We start from the raw sequence: 13,236 nt of genomic DNA on the forward strand, positions 1-13,236 counted from the left end.
TGGCTAGGGGAGATGCAAGCTTAGGGACCACTCCCTTCTCCAGATTCATTGTCATGTAGAGCACATCTATTAAACATTATCTGACTCTTAAATATTCTTATTTAGGGATACCTGGGTGGCTCAGTCAGTTAAGTGTCTGCCTTCTGCTCGGGTCATGATCCCAGGGTTCTGGGATCGAGTCCCACATCGGGCTCCCTGTTCAGCGGGGTGTCTGCTTCTCCCTCTCCCTCTGCCTGCCACTCCCCCTGCTTGTGCATGCACTCTCTCTCTGTCAAATGAATAAATAAATCTTTAAAATAAATAAATAAATATTCTTATTTAAAATTTAATTTTTTTTACTTTGCAGCGTATAATTATAAAGCACAAATATACAGGTCCTAATCATCAACTAATTCATTCAACAAATAATTATGGAGACTTTTTATGTATCAATCATTTAGAAATAATGCAATAAATAGGGAAGCCACAGACCCTGTGATTACTCAGAGAATGTGCAGTCTATGGGGGGGGTGCAGAGAAGGCGAGGAGAGAGACAAGGAAGTTAAAAGCCAATTATATCACTGTGCTTATAATATGCTACCACATTTCTATTCAGACCTTTATCACATAGGAGGGAGATTCTAGTCTGCCTTTTTCTTGATAGAAATACAGATTATTAATGCAGTGCGGTTTGTTTGGATGTGCCAGAGAAACTTTCTGAAATTGCTCTTTGCTTTTCTAGGAGTCAGAAGCAGCCAAAGGAAAATTCGTATACTGAAATCTCCAAAATTAACTGCCAACTATTGAATGTGATCAAAACACTTGGTATTCATATCTGCTACTCTACATACTTTGGGCAACATGACTGCTAATATCGAAATCAAATGATGGTAATACTGGAACCATTTTAACAAAATAAAACAAAAGAGAGATCAGAAACCAAAGTAAAAAAGTCAGCCCAGAAGATATTGTGGCTCTCTTCAAGTACCAGGTCTTGTTGGCCAAGGCAACGACTGATGGGCAGTAGACATACCACTGTTAGTTTTCTTTGAAACAGAAGCCATAGAAGGGGGGCTCTTGAAGCTTCAACTGAGGGGAGGTGTGAAGGCATAAACGTTTTGAAAACATTCTCTGTAATATAAATGGGGATCCCTTTGCTGTCTTCAATAGTACTTCCATGAAACCATTAAGAGGAAAGAATGAAGGACGGGATCTGATAAGAAGGAAGCACTCAACATATCTGTGGCCTATAAAACAGGGAAAGGTATGAGTTATGAAGCCTTGGAAAAAAAAGACCAAAAGAAATGACAATGAAGATCAAAGACTAGAAGAGGAAGGAAAAAACGGGTGAGGAGAAATAGGAGCTGCAAAAGGAGGAAACAGAGAAAAAATTGGGGTGGGGGAAGGAAGGAATAGATAATTTTATTTTTTAATTTCTTTAAAAAAATTTTTTTTTAATTTTTTAAGTAGGCGCCAAGCCCAACATGGGGCTTGAACTCACGACCCTGAGATCAAGAGTCACATGCTCTACTGACTGAGCCAGCCAGGTGTCCCTGAATAGATAATCTTAAAACAACATAATAACAGTGTTTTTCAATGAGTGGTGATATTACAAATTATTTTTCTTACGCTTTTCTCTAGTTTCTACGACTTTTATAAGAGCATTCACAGCTTTTCCTTTTTTTTTTTTTTTAAAGATTTTATTTATTTATTTGAGAGAAAGAGACACAGTGAGAGAGGGAACACAAGCAGGGGGAGTGAGAGAGGGAGAAGCAGGCTTCCTGCCGAGCAGGGAGCCCAAGGCGGGGCTCAATCCCAGGTCCCTGGGACCATGACCTGAGCCGAAGACAGACGCTTAACCAACGGAGCCACCCAGGCGCCCCAGCTTTTCCTTTTTTTTTTTAAAGATTTTATTTATTTATTTTGGGAGAAAGCACAAATGGGGTTAAGGAGCAGAGGGAGGGGCAGACCCAAGTGGGGTGAGAGGCAGAGAGAGAAAGGGAGAAGCAGACTCCCCGCTGAGCAGGGAGCCCAATGTGGGGCTCGATTCTGGGACTCCAGGATCATGACCTGAGCTGAAGGCAGACACTTAACCGACTGAGCGCCCCCATTCACAGCTTTTTTAACTGAATAGCTGTATTTTTTTTCTCAGTTCTATATGAAAGAGTACACTTAGCCCATTTAGTCTGTAAATTCATCATTCATTGGCTTAGGGTAAGATGGCGTGGCAGTAATTTGAGAACTGCTTAACACATAGTTCCTAAGAGACATGTTCAAAGTATGTGGTCACTTACGTTGTATGATCCACTGATGGCCTGTGATTTTCTTCCCCATGATGAATACTGATTCCATTACCAAGTGCCCATCTGAAAGTGTTTGAATCTTGAATTAGGTTTTCTGGGATTGGCTGGTACCATTGACACAGGCTTCCTTCTTCAAAGCTGCAAACTTTCGTAGCTTGAATAGAGTAGAACAAAGACAAGATGAGCTAATCACAATAAATGTGTCAATAGGGGCACCTGGGTGGCTCAGTCATTAAGCGTCTGCCTTCAGCTCAGGTCATGATTCCAGGGTCCTGGGATCGAGCCCTGCATTGGGCTCCCTGCTCAGCGGGAAGCCTGCTTGCCCCCCTCCGACTTCCCCTGCTTGTGTTCCTTCTCTCACTGTGTCTCTGTCAAATAAATAAATAAATCTTTAAAAAAAAAGTGTCAATAAATGGCAATTTCTCCTATATCAAGCACTTTCTTACTGTTGGGTTTCTTTTTTTCAATTATCTTTTAAGCATAATGAAAATAATTAGACAAATGATTTGTATTATCACTAGAAGAGTTGTAAAGAAATCTATGTGTACTATACTGAAATATCTACAATAGCTATAAATGGAAATAAATGCATATACTAAAGAATTTGTTCTGAAAAGGAGGTGAGATTTTAATTAGGTCCTCAAATAGCAATCTAGGCATTGCCAGTCTCTTCTCACATAACACTGACATTGCTTACCAACTTCTGGTGAGTCTGTTCTTTTGACAAAGCTAAACTTCAGCTCAGCCTTTGAAGGGGTTAGTTCAAATTCCAAACTACTTAAGTTCAAATCAATAGTATTTTCCTTGAAAGTTCTCAATATTCTTGTAATGACTGTATCCTACTATCATATGAAATTACATGTCCAGTGATTTGTGAAATACCTAGGCTGTGTGTGAAATGATCTTTCTTCCTCTCTCTCTGAACGTGTCCATGTGTCTGTCTGTCTTAAATTCTCCACTGTTCCTGTGTAGATTGTAGAAGACTCCAGCTTTTAAATGGCATAAGCAATGTTGGAAAACCATCACCATCTTTTAGAAACTCAAGTTCATGATTTAATGTAAAGTTTGAGAAGAAAACACTCCATCAAAAAAAAGAAAGTGATTTTTAATCATAACATTCAAGTGTGTCATTTAATCTCTGACATTAATAGTGATCATATAATTACGTTTATCTTGTGAAGAGATCTAAAATTGTTTTCTTTTTTTAATTTGTTTCAGAGGTAGAGTTTAGTGAGTCATCAGTTGCATATAATACCCAGGGTCCTTAATGCCCATCACCCAGTTACCTCATCCCCCACCCCCCGGAGATTTAAAATTCAATAGGATTCTCTTCTTCATATCATTAAAAAAGAAAAGAATCATAGATTTTTTTGAAATTAGAGGGCATAAAGTTTTAGTCAAGCAAGATGAATGAGCTCGAAGATCTGCTGTACAACATTGTACCCATAGTCAACAATAATATATTGTGCACTTAAAAATTTGTTAAGACGGTAGCTCTCGTGTTATGTTCCTCATACAATAAAAAGCATTAGAAAATGTAAGACCATAGATAACAGGCAGATTTATTATATAATAGTTCATCTTACAAAAAGATGGAGGAAGAAAGATCACATAATTTGTTCAGAGTAATAATTCAGTTCATGTGTATTCATAGTAAATTAATAACCCCATGATTTTAAAATAATAATTTCATAGGAGATGTTCATTCAGGACATTTCAAGAACTGTATCAAAACTGCCCACTCCACCATAAATGACGTAACTAAAATTGCAAAGTTGAACAAAGAAGAAAGTCAGTATTCACTAAAGATACTCATTAGGTGTAATTAACTCAATTCTGTGTAAACTTTCAGATATACAACAACTTATGTATGATCATACAGGATTTGGCCTTCCCATGAGGAAGTTTGAATACCACAACACTTTCCATTATATTATCTCCCATCTGCAATGCACCATATGTACCCTTAGCCAACGTGAGTTAATTACTATCTCGTCTCATCCACAGAGTGAGTTAGCTTTGATTTTATGAGTTTTGGGGTCTAGCTAAGTTAGTTAATTTATTGTGTATTTGTACATTAAGAAGCATTTCTTTTTCTAAGTTAAAATAAATATGAACCTTATTTGACTTTTCAAGTTTTAGAATTTCTACATAATGCTGACAGAAGACAGAATAGAGTTTCACTACACTTTGTATTATCTGCATGGTCTGAACCCTTCATATCATCCAGACACTTGAGAAATATTATAGTATAGGAAATTCATATACCATCCAATAAATAGTGGGGAAGGGGAAAAAATAGCAAAAGTGTTCACTTCTTCTGATCTTGTGCTTTGCCCATGCAGACACAGATCAATTTTTCTCCTCTAAGGCTGTATCTCCAGTTGAGACGTTCACTTCTAAATTAAAAATTTGCCTTAAAAGCCATAGATTGGCAGATGCCAAAAAGTAAAAACCATCTTTCAATAGGGACACAGGTGAGGAAGGGCCCATCTATATTAGCACTGGTTCTTATGAATTCTACATATTTAACGTAGTATTCATCTTTCTATTTTGGCACTGGCAAAATTTGAACAAATTCATCTAATTTGAGAGTAATACTTCCACTTTAAACATTCCTATTTCATGAGTGTGAGGAGTAGAATAGAGACAAACAGGGGGGTATATAAAAGAGCAGGTCAATTATAGTCCCAGAGTCAAGTAAAGTCCACGAAACAAGTGTTTTGAATCCAAAACTTCAATTTAAAAACACTTGCCTCTTGTTGAGCATCATAGAAGAATGCATGCTGATTCTTCCACTATAATTTTCTATACAAACAACTTTTATGTTAAGAACCTGCTCTAAGTCAAGTTGAAAATTTCTAACTAGGACACGAGGCCATGCTACTTAAAAATTATACTAGTATTGTCTTATCTGTTTTATGCTATGTTTAATACAAAATAGGAATTCACCTACCGCAGAATGATTCATCTGATTGGTCAGGACAGTCATATCTAAAATCACATGTCTGGATTTTTTCAACACAGTGACCATCAGACTTGCAAACAAATTCATCGTCTATACAGTTGTGTGGGGGTAATGTTACTGGAGCTGACATTTCCGGTGGAGTTGGGAGGTCCACTGGCAAAGTACCTTGATAAGAGATAACATACAGGCATAATTCAGTAATTTTCCACTTAAGATTTTACACAATAAGCTTTTCTTAGTATGTTTCACATTGAATATTATAAAGAATATTTGGCAGTCTTTGGTAATATGCTGAATTTTATGTAAGCATATAAGTTGGAGTCCTCGGTCTTAGCAACAACAAATAACTGGATATAAATAGATGAAGGTGCAGATAGAAATTACTGAAAAACTGTTCAGAACTCACTGAATAAATGGGAGGCTCAAGGACAGGGCTAGGATCACTGGGAATCAAGGGAGTCCCAGATACCGGCATTAGGAATCAGAGTTAAGGTCTGGTTAAACCTTCTAGTCCACTAGGGAAATAAACTTTGCTCTTCCATTGTAACAATTAATCCAGCAACTCCTCATCCTTGTTTCACCAGCCCTCACATATTCAAGGTTGCAAGACAGAGATTCATCTGGAAGTATTTATATAATTAAGATAATAATTTCTGAAATTACAGAGCTTAGAAGAAATTTATAGAAGCTAATTTATACAGTAAGTTATTCAAGCAACATTTATTAATAACACCCCGTGTCATGGACATGGTAGGTACAACAGATTGAAAGCCAAATATACCATCACTGCTGTAAAATAATTCACTGAGTAGTGGATAAGGCACTCAGGTAAATCTTTCATTACAGTTCCATAGGATACATTTATGAGAAAGAGTATAACACCATGGAGGCAAGAATGACACCTATCCTTTCACTCCTGCATTCAGAGCATAATTCACAGACCATGGTACATGGTGAGCACACTATCATCACTTAGAAATGACTGAATAGACAGATGGAAAGACGGATGGATGGATGGATGGATGGATGGATGAATGGATGGATGGATGGATGGATGGATGGATGGATGGATGGATGGATGGATGGGTGAGTGAATGAACAGATGGACAACTGGAAGACTGTACAGCATATGGAGAACACATGAAAAGCATACATTAGATGGGAGGCGGGGAATACTTCCTGGAAAAGTAATGTCTTCAGCTTTTAGCTTTATTTTTTTAAAAGATTTTATTTATTTATATGAGGGAGAAAGAGAGAGAGTGTATGCACAAGCATGGGGAGGGGCAGAAGGAGCGGGAGAAGCAGAGTCCCTGATGAGCACAGAGCCCCACAAAGGGCTCTATCCCCGGACCCTGAGATCATGACCTGGGCCAAAGTCAGATGCTTAATCAACTGAGCCACCCAGACATCCCAAGTTTTTAGCTTTAAAAGATGAGTTGCTGGCGAGATGAAAATGGGTATAAGGTCCTTTTGGGCAATGAGCAAAGATTTGTGTGAAGGCAGAGAAATACACTGGCCCATTGTTTTTGGAATGCTGTGAGAATTTGGCATAGAGAACATCTTGTGACAGAGTAAGAATGTGTGTGATAAAGTCACTAGATGTGGAACTGGTTGGGAGACAATTAGCACATCATAAAGAGCTAAGTGGGACCAATTTAGGAGTTTGAAATAAATATAAAAAGCGGTGGAGAAATGCCAAAGTATACAATTTCCACTTTAAGAAATACTTTTCTGGCATTAGTGTGAAGAATGATTTGCAGGTGGTTCTGGCATGGAAGAGAACAGCTAAGCTTTTATTTTAATTCCAGGCAACTAATAAACCAAAACAAGAGAGTGTGGAGGAAAGAGCAGAGACCTGAGCAATATTAAACATCCAATATCTAGAGGACTGGGGATTTAGGTGCTATTGGGAATTTGAGGAAAGTCCAATAAGTACTACCTTGTTTCTCAGCTCAAGTTTTGAAGTAATTAAGAGCTAAGACTAAAGCATATAGGAGATAAATCAAAATATCAACATTTTATGGATGAAGTTGACAATGATCTACATCTCTAGACAAATGGTCTTTTAAAGCATAAAACTCAGAAAGAAACAGCCTCTCTAAGTTATAATCTATGCTGGAAACTTCCAGCTCTCCTTGTATGGAAGCCTCCCATTGTGAACTACAGCAAGAAGTTAAGCAGATCTCCTGCTTCCTTCAGCAAACTAGCTCAAAAAAAAAAAAAAAAAAAAAAAAAGAAAGAAAGAAAGAAAGAAAGAAAGAAAGAAAGAAACTAAGAGAACAGGTATGCATGCTCAGGCCCTCCTTGCAAACTCAGCAATCGTCGTTACTTTTCCACAGTTGACATTAGGGTTCACTAGTGGGTTTTACTCACTATGGGTTTTAACAAATGTACAATGATGCTTCCACCATTAGAGTGTCATACAGAGTGGTTTCACTGCACTAAAAATCCTTCATGCTCTGCCTTGCCATCCCCCTTTGCCTGAGTCCCTGGCAACCGTGGATCATTTTACTGTCTATAGTGTTCCCTTTCACAGAGTGTCATATAGTTGGAATCATATAATATGTTACCTTTTCAGATCAGCTTCTTCCCCTTAATGATACACATTTAAGTTTACACCAGGTCATTTCATGGCTTGACAGTTCATTTCTTTCCAGCACTGAATAGTATTCACTGCTTTAGGGCATTCAATTAAATGAATACTCAGTTAAATATTTATTGTATGAATAGTCTGTATCTCTTCTCAAGCAGGCCAGGACCTTAATATACCTTCCTTACTATAAAATATTAAAGTGTGCTATAATACACATTGCTGTACATTTCTCTTTGAACATTTCTTTGTGAACACATGCCAACGTATTTCCAAGACAAAGCATCTTGAAATGAAATTGCAGTTATAGGGTATGTGATCAGTCAACTTAAGTAGTTGTTTTCAAAAGTGGTTTTACCCATTTCCACTCAGAAATGTGTGCATTTCTCATATTCTCAGAATCCAGCTAACACTTGGCATTATCCAATGTAAGAAATATTTGCCAGTATCATGGGTCTGAAATAATTCCTTTGTATTTTAACTTGTATTTCCCTAATTATTGAGAACTTTTTTAATTTTAGGGGCTACTCAGGTACCTTACTCTAGCTTTTGACTAACTGTTCAGATTCCCTGTTCTTTTTTCCTATTGAATTCTTTGTTTTTTTCTTATTAATTTATGGTTTATTTCCCATATACTCTATACTAATCCTCTGTCATTTACCTCGGTGACAAATATGTTCTACTAATCTATGATAGGTCTTTTCATTTTGTATGGTGTCTTTCAAAATAAAAATTTCTAATTTAATGCCTTTCAATTTATCAGTTATTTAGAGTTGGTGGTTTAAAGCTGCAATGGAAAAAAAATTCATTCCTGATTTAATATTATCAATATTTTTTTCTATAATTTTCACACAATTTTGATAGTTTTACTCTTCACATTTAGGTCTTTGTTATCTGTTGTCTGTGATAAGAATCTAAATTCAATTTTCTTTGTATGAATGTCTGATTTTCGATCTACTAATATATTGGGCAAATTTTTCTCACTTATTCCATATTTGATTATGAAATGTATTACTCATATATAAGAATGGATAGAAAACATATGCCTGGTTTAAACAGTAATGAAAAGAATAGCCATAAATCTACCATCCAGCTTATGAAATTAAAATTCACAGCTTTGAACCCTCCACTGTTTCCCTGCTGATCACATATCAGGTTAGCAGTACGCTGATCTTGTGTTTTTCATTCCTGTTTTCGTTTGCTTTTTTTTGAAAGATTTATTTATTTTTCAGAGATAGAGAGCACACATGGCGGGGGGGAGGGTGTCAGTGTGGGAAGCAGAAGTAGAGAGACAAGCAGACTCCACACTGAGCATGGAGCCCAAAATGAGGCTCAGTCTCACAACCCTGAGATCATGACCTGAGCCAAAATCAAGAGCTGGATGTTTAGCTGACTGAGTGACCCAGGCACCTCTGTTTTCATTTGCTTTTATCATTTTCCTCATTTGCATATATGCCAGATAACCTTCTAAGTGCCTATTAGTTCATTATTTGATTAAATGAGTTCACGTGAACTTCTTAGAACAGTGACTATGCAGATGGAATACCACATAGGTCCTTTTTAAGTAAATAAACCATTTAAATTTGAAATTGGATGGACTCATTCTCTATGTAACTTTCGGCAACTTGATTTATTTCCTCAGCAATGTGCATTCACCCATCCATGTTAATTATGCTCTTGCAGTTCACTTATTTTGACTGCTGTATAAGATTTAACTATGTGATCATATATATTATTTAGCCATTCTATCATCAGTGGGTTGTTTTTTTTTTTTTTTAGCTGATTCTGTTTGAGGTTTTATTTCATCCATTTCCCCTGATGTTTCTAGGAGTGGAATTGCTTAGTCAGAGAGAATGGAGAACTGTATGTCAACTTTACAAGAAAAAGCTAAACTGTTTTCCAAGGTCATTGCATCAATTTCCATACCTCCCAGCAGTGTATAAATATTCTGATTGTGTTGTACACACATTATCCACTGGCGTATGTAGATTTACCCATGTGTTTGCCACTTTCTCTGCTGTCTATTCCCTTGTGTATCTCAGCCCTTGTTGAGCTCATTTTATCTTTGATGCTCACATTTACATAGATTATTTGATAAGAGTCTGCTGCAGTAGTCTTTTGTGTATTTGCAGATATTATCCTCTGAATGCCTTTTCTCACCCTCATTCCTGAGGTTTTTTTTGCTCTAGGCTAACAGTTATTATTTCTCCAGAACTTTTAAATTATATTCAACTGTCTTCTGACTCTCATGCTTGTTGTTGTAAAGTCCGTCGTGAGTCTAATTGCGGTCTTTTTGTAATTGTATTTTAATCTCTGGCTATTTTTAACATAATCTCTTTTCTTTGATGTTTTTATAATTCATTTCCCTGGACTTATTCTTACTATAATATTTGTATGAGGTTCACTACACCTCTAAATCTATGCCTTACATTAATTTTAAGCCAGTATAGTCTTTCAAAATGACTTCTCCATTTTCTTTATTCTCTTTCTGGAACTCCAACAGCTTTTATAATCAATCCTTCAAGTTGAGTCTACCCCTCCATTTTCCCCCTCTGTATCTCTATATATATTGCTCTCTGAAATTCTCTCATACCTATTTTCCCATTGAGAAATCAAAACATCGATGTTATCTTTCAGCTATTTAATTCATCCACTGAGATTTTTATTTCATTGAATTTATTTCTCATTTCAAGAAAGCCAACAGGATTTGTTTTTAGAATGTTCTGCGCCCCCCCCCCCTTTAAACAATGTCATGCTATTTTCTTAGGCCTTGGAATTCTTTAATATTTTTAATTTTTTATTGGTTTTCTATTTTTACATAACAAATTTCCACAGACTTTAGAAGTTCAGACTAATAAACACTTACTGTCTCACACAGTTTCTGGAAGTCCAAAGTGCAGAAGAGTCTTAGCTTTGTGGTTCTGACACAGGGTCTCATAAGATTGCTATCAAAATGTCAACAAAGGATACAACCATCTGAGGGCTGGCCTGGGGGCTTGAAGATCTGCTTCCAAGGGGGCTCACTCACATCCCTGAGAAGTTAGTGCTACTACTGGCAGGAGGCCTCAGCTCCCAGGATTTCCCCACAGGGCTACTTGAGTATCCTTTTGACATGGTGTCTGGATTCTGTCAGACTGAGTAATCAAAGAGAAGACAGGGGAAGCCTAGCTTTGGAAATTACTCACACTCATTGCCATGTGTGTCAATGGTTACACAGGTCAGTCCTACTCAGTGTGTGAGGGGACTGGTACACAGTGGATGAGCACCAAGAGTGGGGAATCACCACATAAATTGCAGCAAGATGGCAGAGGACTAGGACACCTAAATTTCATCTGGTCCCAGGAATTCAGCTGGATAGTTATCAAACCACTCTGAACACCTACAAACTCAACAGGAGATTGAAGAAAAGAATAGCAGCAATTCTACGAATAGAAAAGTGACCACTTTCTGGAAGGTAGGACGGGCAGAGAAGTGAATCCGAGGCGATATTCGGAAAATAGATGGCGGGGAAGGGAGCCTCCGTCAGCCATTAACAGCAAGTGATAGAGCAGCGGAGCACAAAATCGGAACTTTGGAAATCTGCTTCACTGAGGAAGTCACTCCAGTGGCTAAGCATGGGGTGGAACTCTCACTGGGACAGTGTGCTCGCTGGACCCTCGAGGTGACATAAAGACCGGAGGTGCCTGAGTGCAGCAGAGCTTCCAGGTATCGGAGCAGGGAAGCCAGCTGCAGAGACAGAGCCAAGGAGTGGGCTCTCAGCTCAGGGTTACCACAAACTGTGATCCGTGGCACAGTCGGGCCACTGCTCTTCCAGCAGGGACCCAACATGCGGCAGATCAGGGAGACTCCCCTTCCTCCCCTGGGAGGAGCGGCACGGGAGCGCACCACAGGGATCTGCTGGGTTTGGAGACTCCACATGGGGTCGTGTGCCAGAGAAAGAAACACTCAGTCACAGACCAGGTGAGCATGGAGTATGGCTTGAGACCAGGGAGAGAGGAGTGACTGACTGCTTTTCTTTGAGGGTACACTGAGTAGTGGGGCTCTGAGCTCTCGGCTCCTGCGGAACCAGAGATTTGGAGGCCGCCATTTTCACTCTTGTCCTCCAAAGCTGTACGGAAAGCTTTCAGGGAACAAAAGCTACTGAGAGCAAACCCGAGCAGATTACTTAGCATGGCCCCTGACAAGGGGGGTGCAATTCCACCTCGGGCAAAGACATTAGAGAATCACTGCAACAGGCCACGCCCCAGAAGATCAGCAAGAACATCCAGCCAAGACCCAGTTTACCAATCAATGAGAACTGCAAAACTCCAACATGAGAGGAATATAGCACATAGAATTCATGGCTTTTTCCCAATGATTCTTTAGGTTTTCAAAGTTAATTTTTTTAATTGTCTTTATATTTTTCTTTTTCTATTTGTTTTTTTGAATTCTTCTTCTGTTTTCAACCAACATCTGATCTTACCAATTCCTTTTTTAAAATATTTTTTTTTTCATTTTTAGAGTCATATTCTATCCTTTCATTGTATTTAACCGTTTTTTTGTATATGTATATGTTTTTCATTCTTTAAAATTTTGGAATATGGTTTCTTCTAACAGACCAAAATAAACCCTAAATCTAGTGTATGGCTTTGTTCTAGTCTCCCACCTGATCACATTTTTTTTTAAATATTTTTTCTTTCTTTTTTCAACCAACTTATCGATTCCTTTTTTAAAATCTTTTTTAATTTTCATCTTTACAGTCACATTCCATCCCTTGATCATATTTACCATTATTTTTGTATACATATAAGTTTTTCTTTCTCTAAAATTTTGGGAGGCAATTACTTCTAAAAGACCAAAATACACCCAAAATCTAGTGTGTGGCTCTGTTCTACTCACCAGCCTGAGTATAGTCTTTTTTTTTTTTTCCTTTCTTTGCCAACCACCCACACCCCCTCCAGTTTTTAGGTCTCTTCTGATTTGTTTAGTGTATATTTTTCTGGGGTCATTGTTACCCATTTACCATTTTGTTCTCTCATTCATTTATTCTTCTCTGGACAAAATGACAAGACAAAAAAAAACTCACCTCAAAAAAAAAAGGAACAAGTGGCAGTACTGACAGCCAGAAACCTAATCAATACAGACATTAGAAAGATGTCAGAAGTGGAGTTCAGAATGACGATTATAAAGATACTAGCTGGGCTTGAAAAAAGCATAGAAAATACTAGACAATCCCCACTCCGGAGAAATAAAGGAACTAAAATCTAACAAAGTCAAAATCAAAAAGGCTATTAAAGACATGCAATCAAAAATGCAGCTCTAACTGCTAGGATAAATGAGGCAGAAGAAAGAATTAGTGATATAGAAGACTAAACGATGGAGAATAAAGAAGCTGAGAAAAAGAGATAAACAACTAC

General features: G+C 37.8%; 1 protein-coding gene across 1 annotated transcript in view; it reads right to left on the bottom strand.

The window, feature by feature from the left end:
• MALRD1 (MAM and LDL receptor class A domain containing 1) overlaps positions 1-13,236 on the bottom strand; it is a 790,469-nt gene that overhangs the window by 524,724 nt on the left and 252,509 nt on the right. Inside the window, exons 21-22 of the mRNA XM_064590300.1 lie at positions 5,239-5,415; positions 2,274-2,436 (exon numbers count right to left, since the gene is read on the bottom strand). Of these exons, the coding sequence (XP_064446370.1) occupies positions 2,274-2,436; positions 5,239-5,415 (340 nt within the window). The remainder of the gene's footprint in view (positions 1-2,273; positions 2,437-5,238; positions 5,416-13,236) is intronic.

This window comes from Mirounga angustirostris, unplaced genomic scaffold, assembly GCF_029215605.1.
Source record: "Mirounga angustirostris isolate CCGP_5_RB_7025 unplaced genomic scaffold, mMirAng1.0.hap1 SCAF_5, whole genome shotgun sequence".
Classification (NCBI taxonomy): domain Eukaryota; kingdom Metazoa; phylum Chordata; class Mammalia; order Carnivora; family Phocidae; genus Mirounga; species Mirounga angustirostris.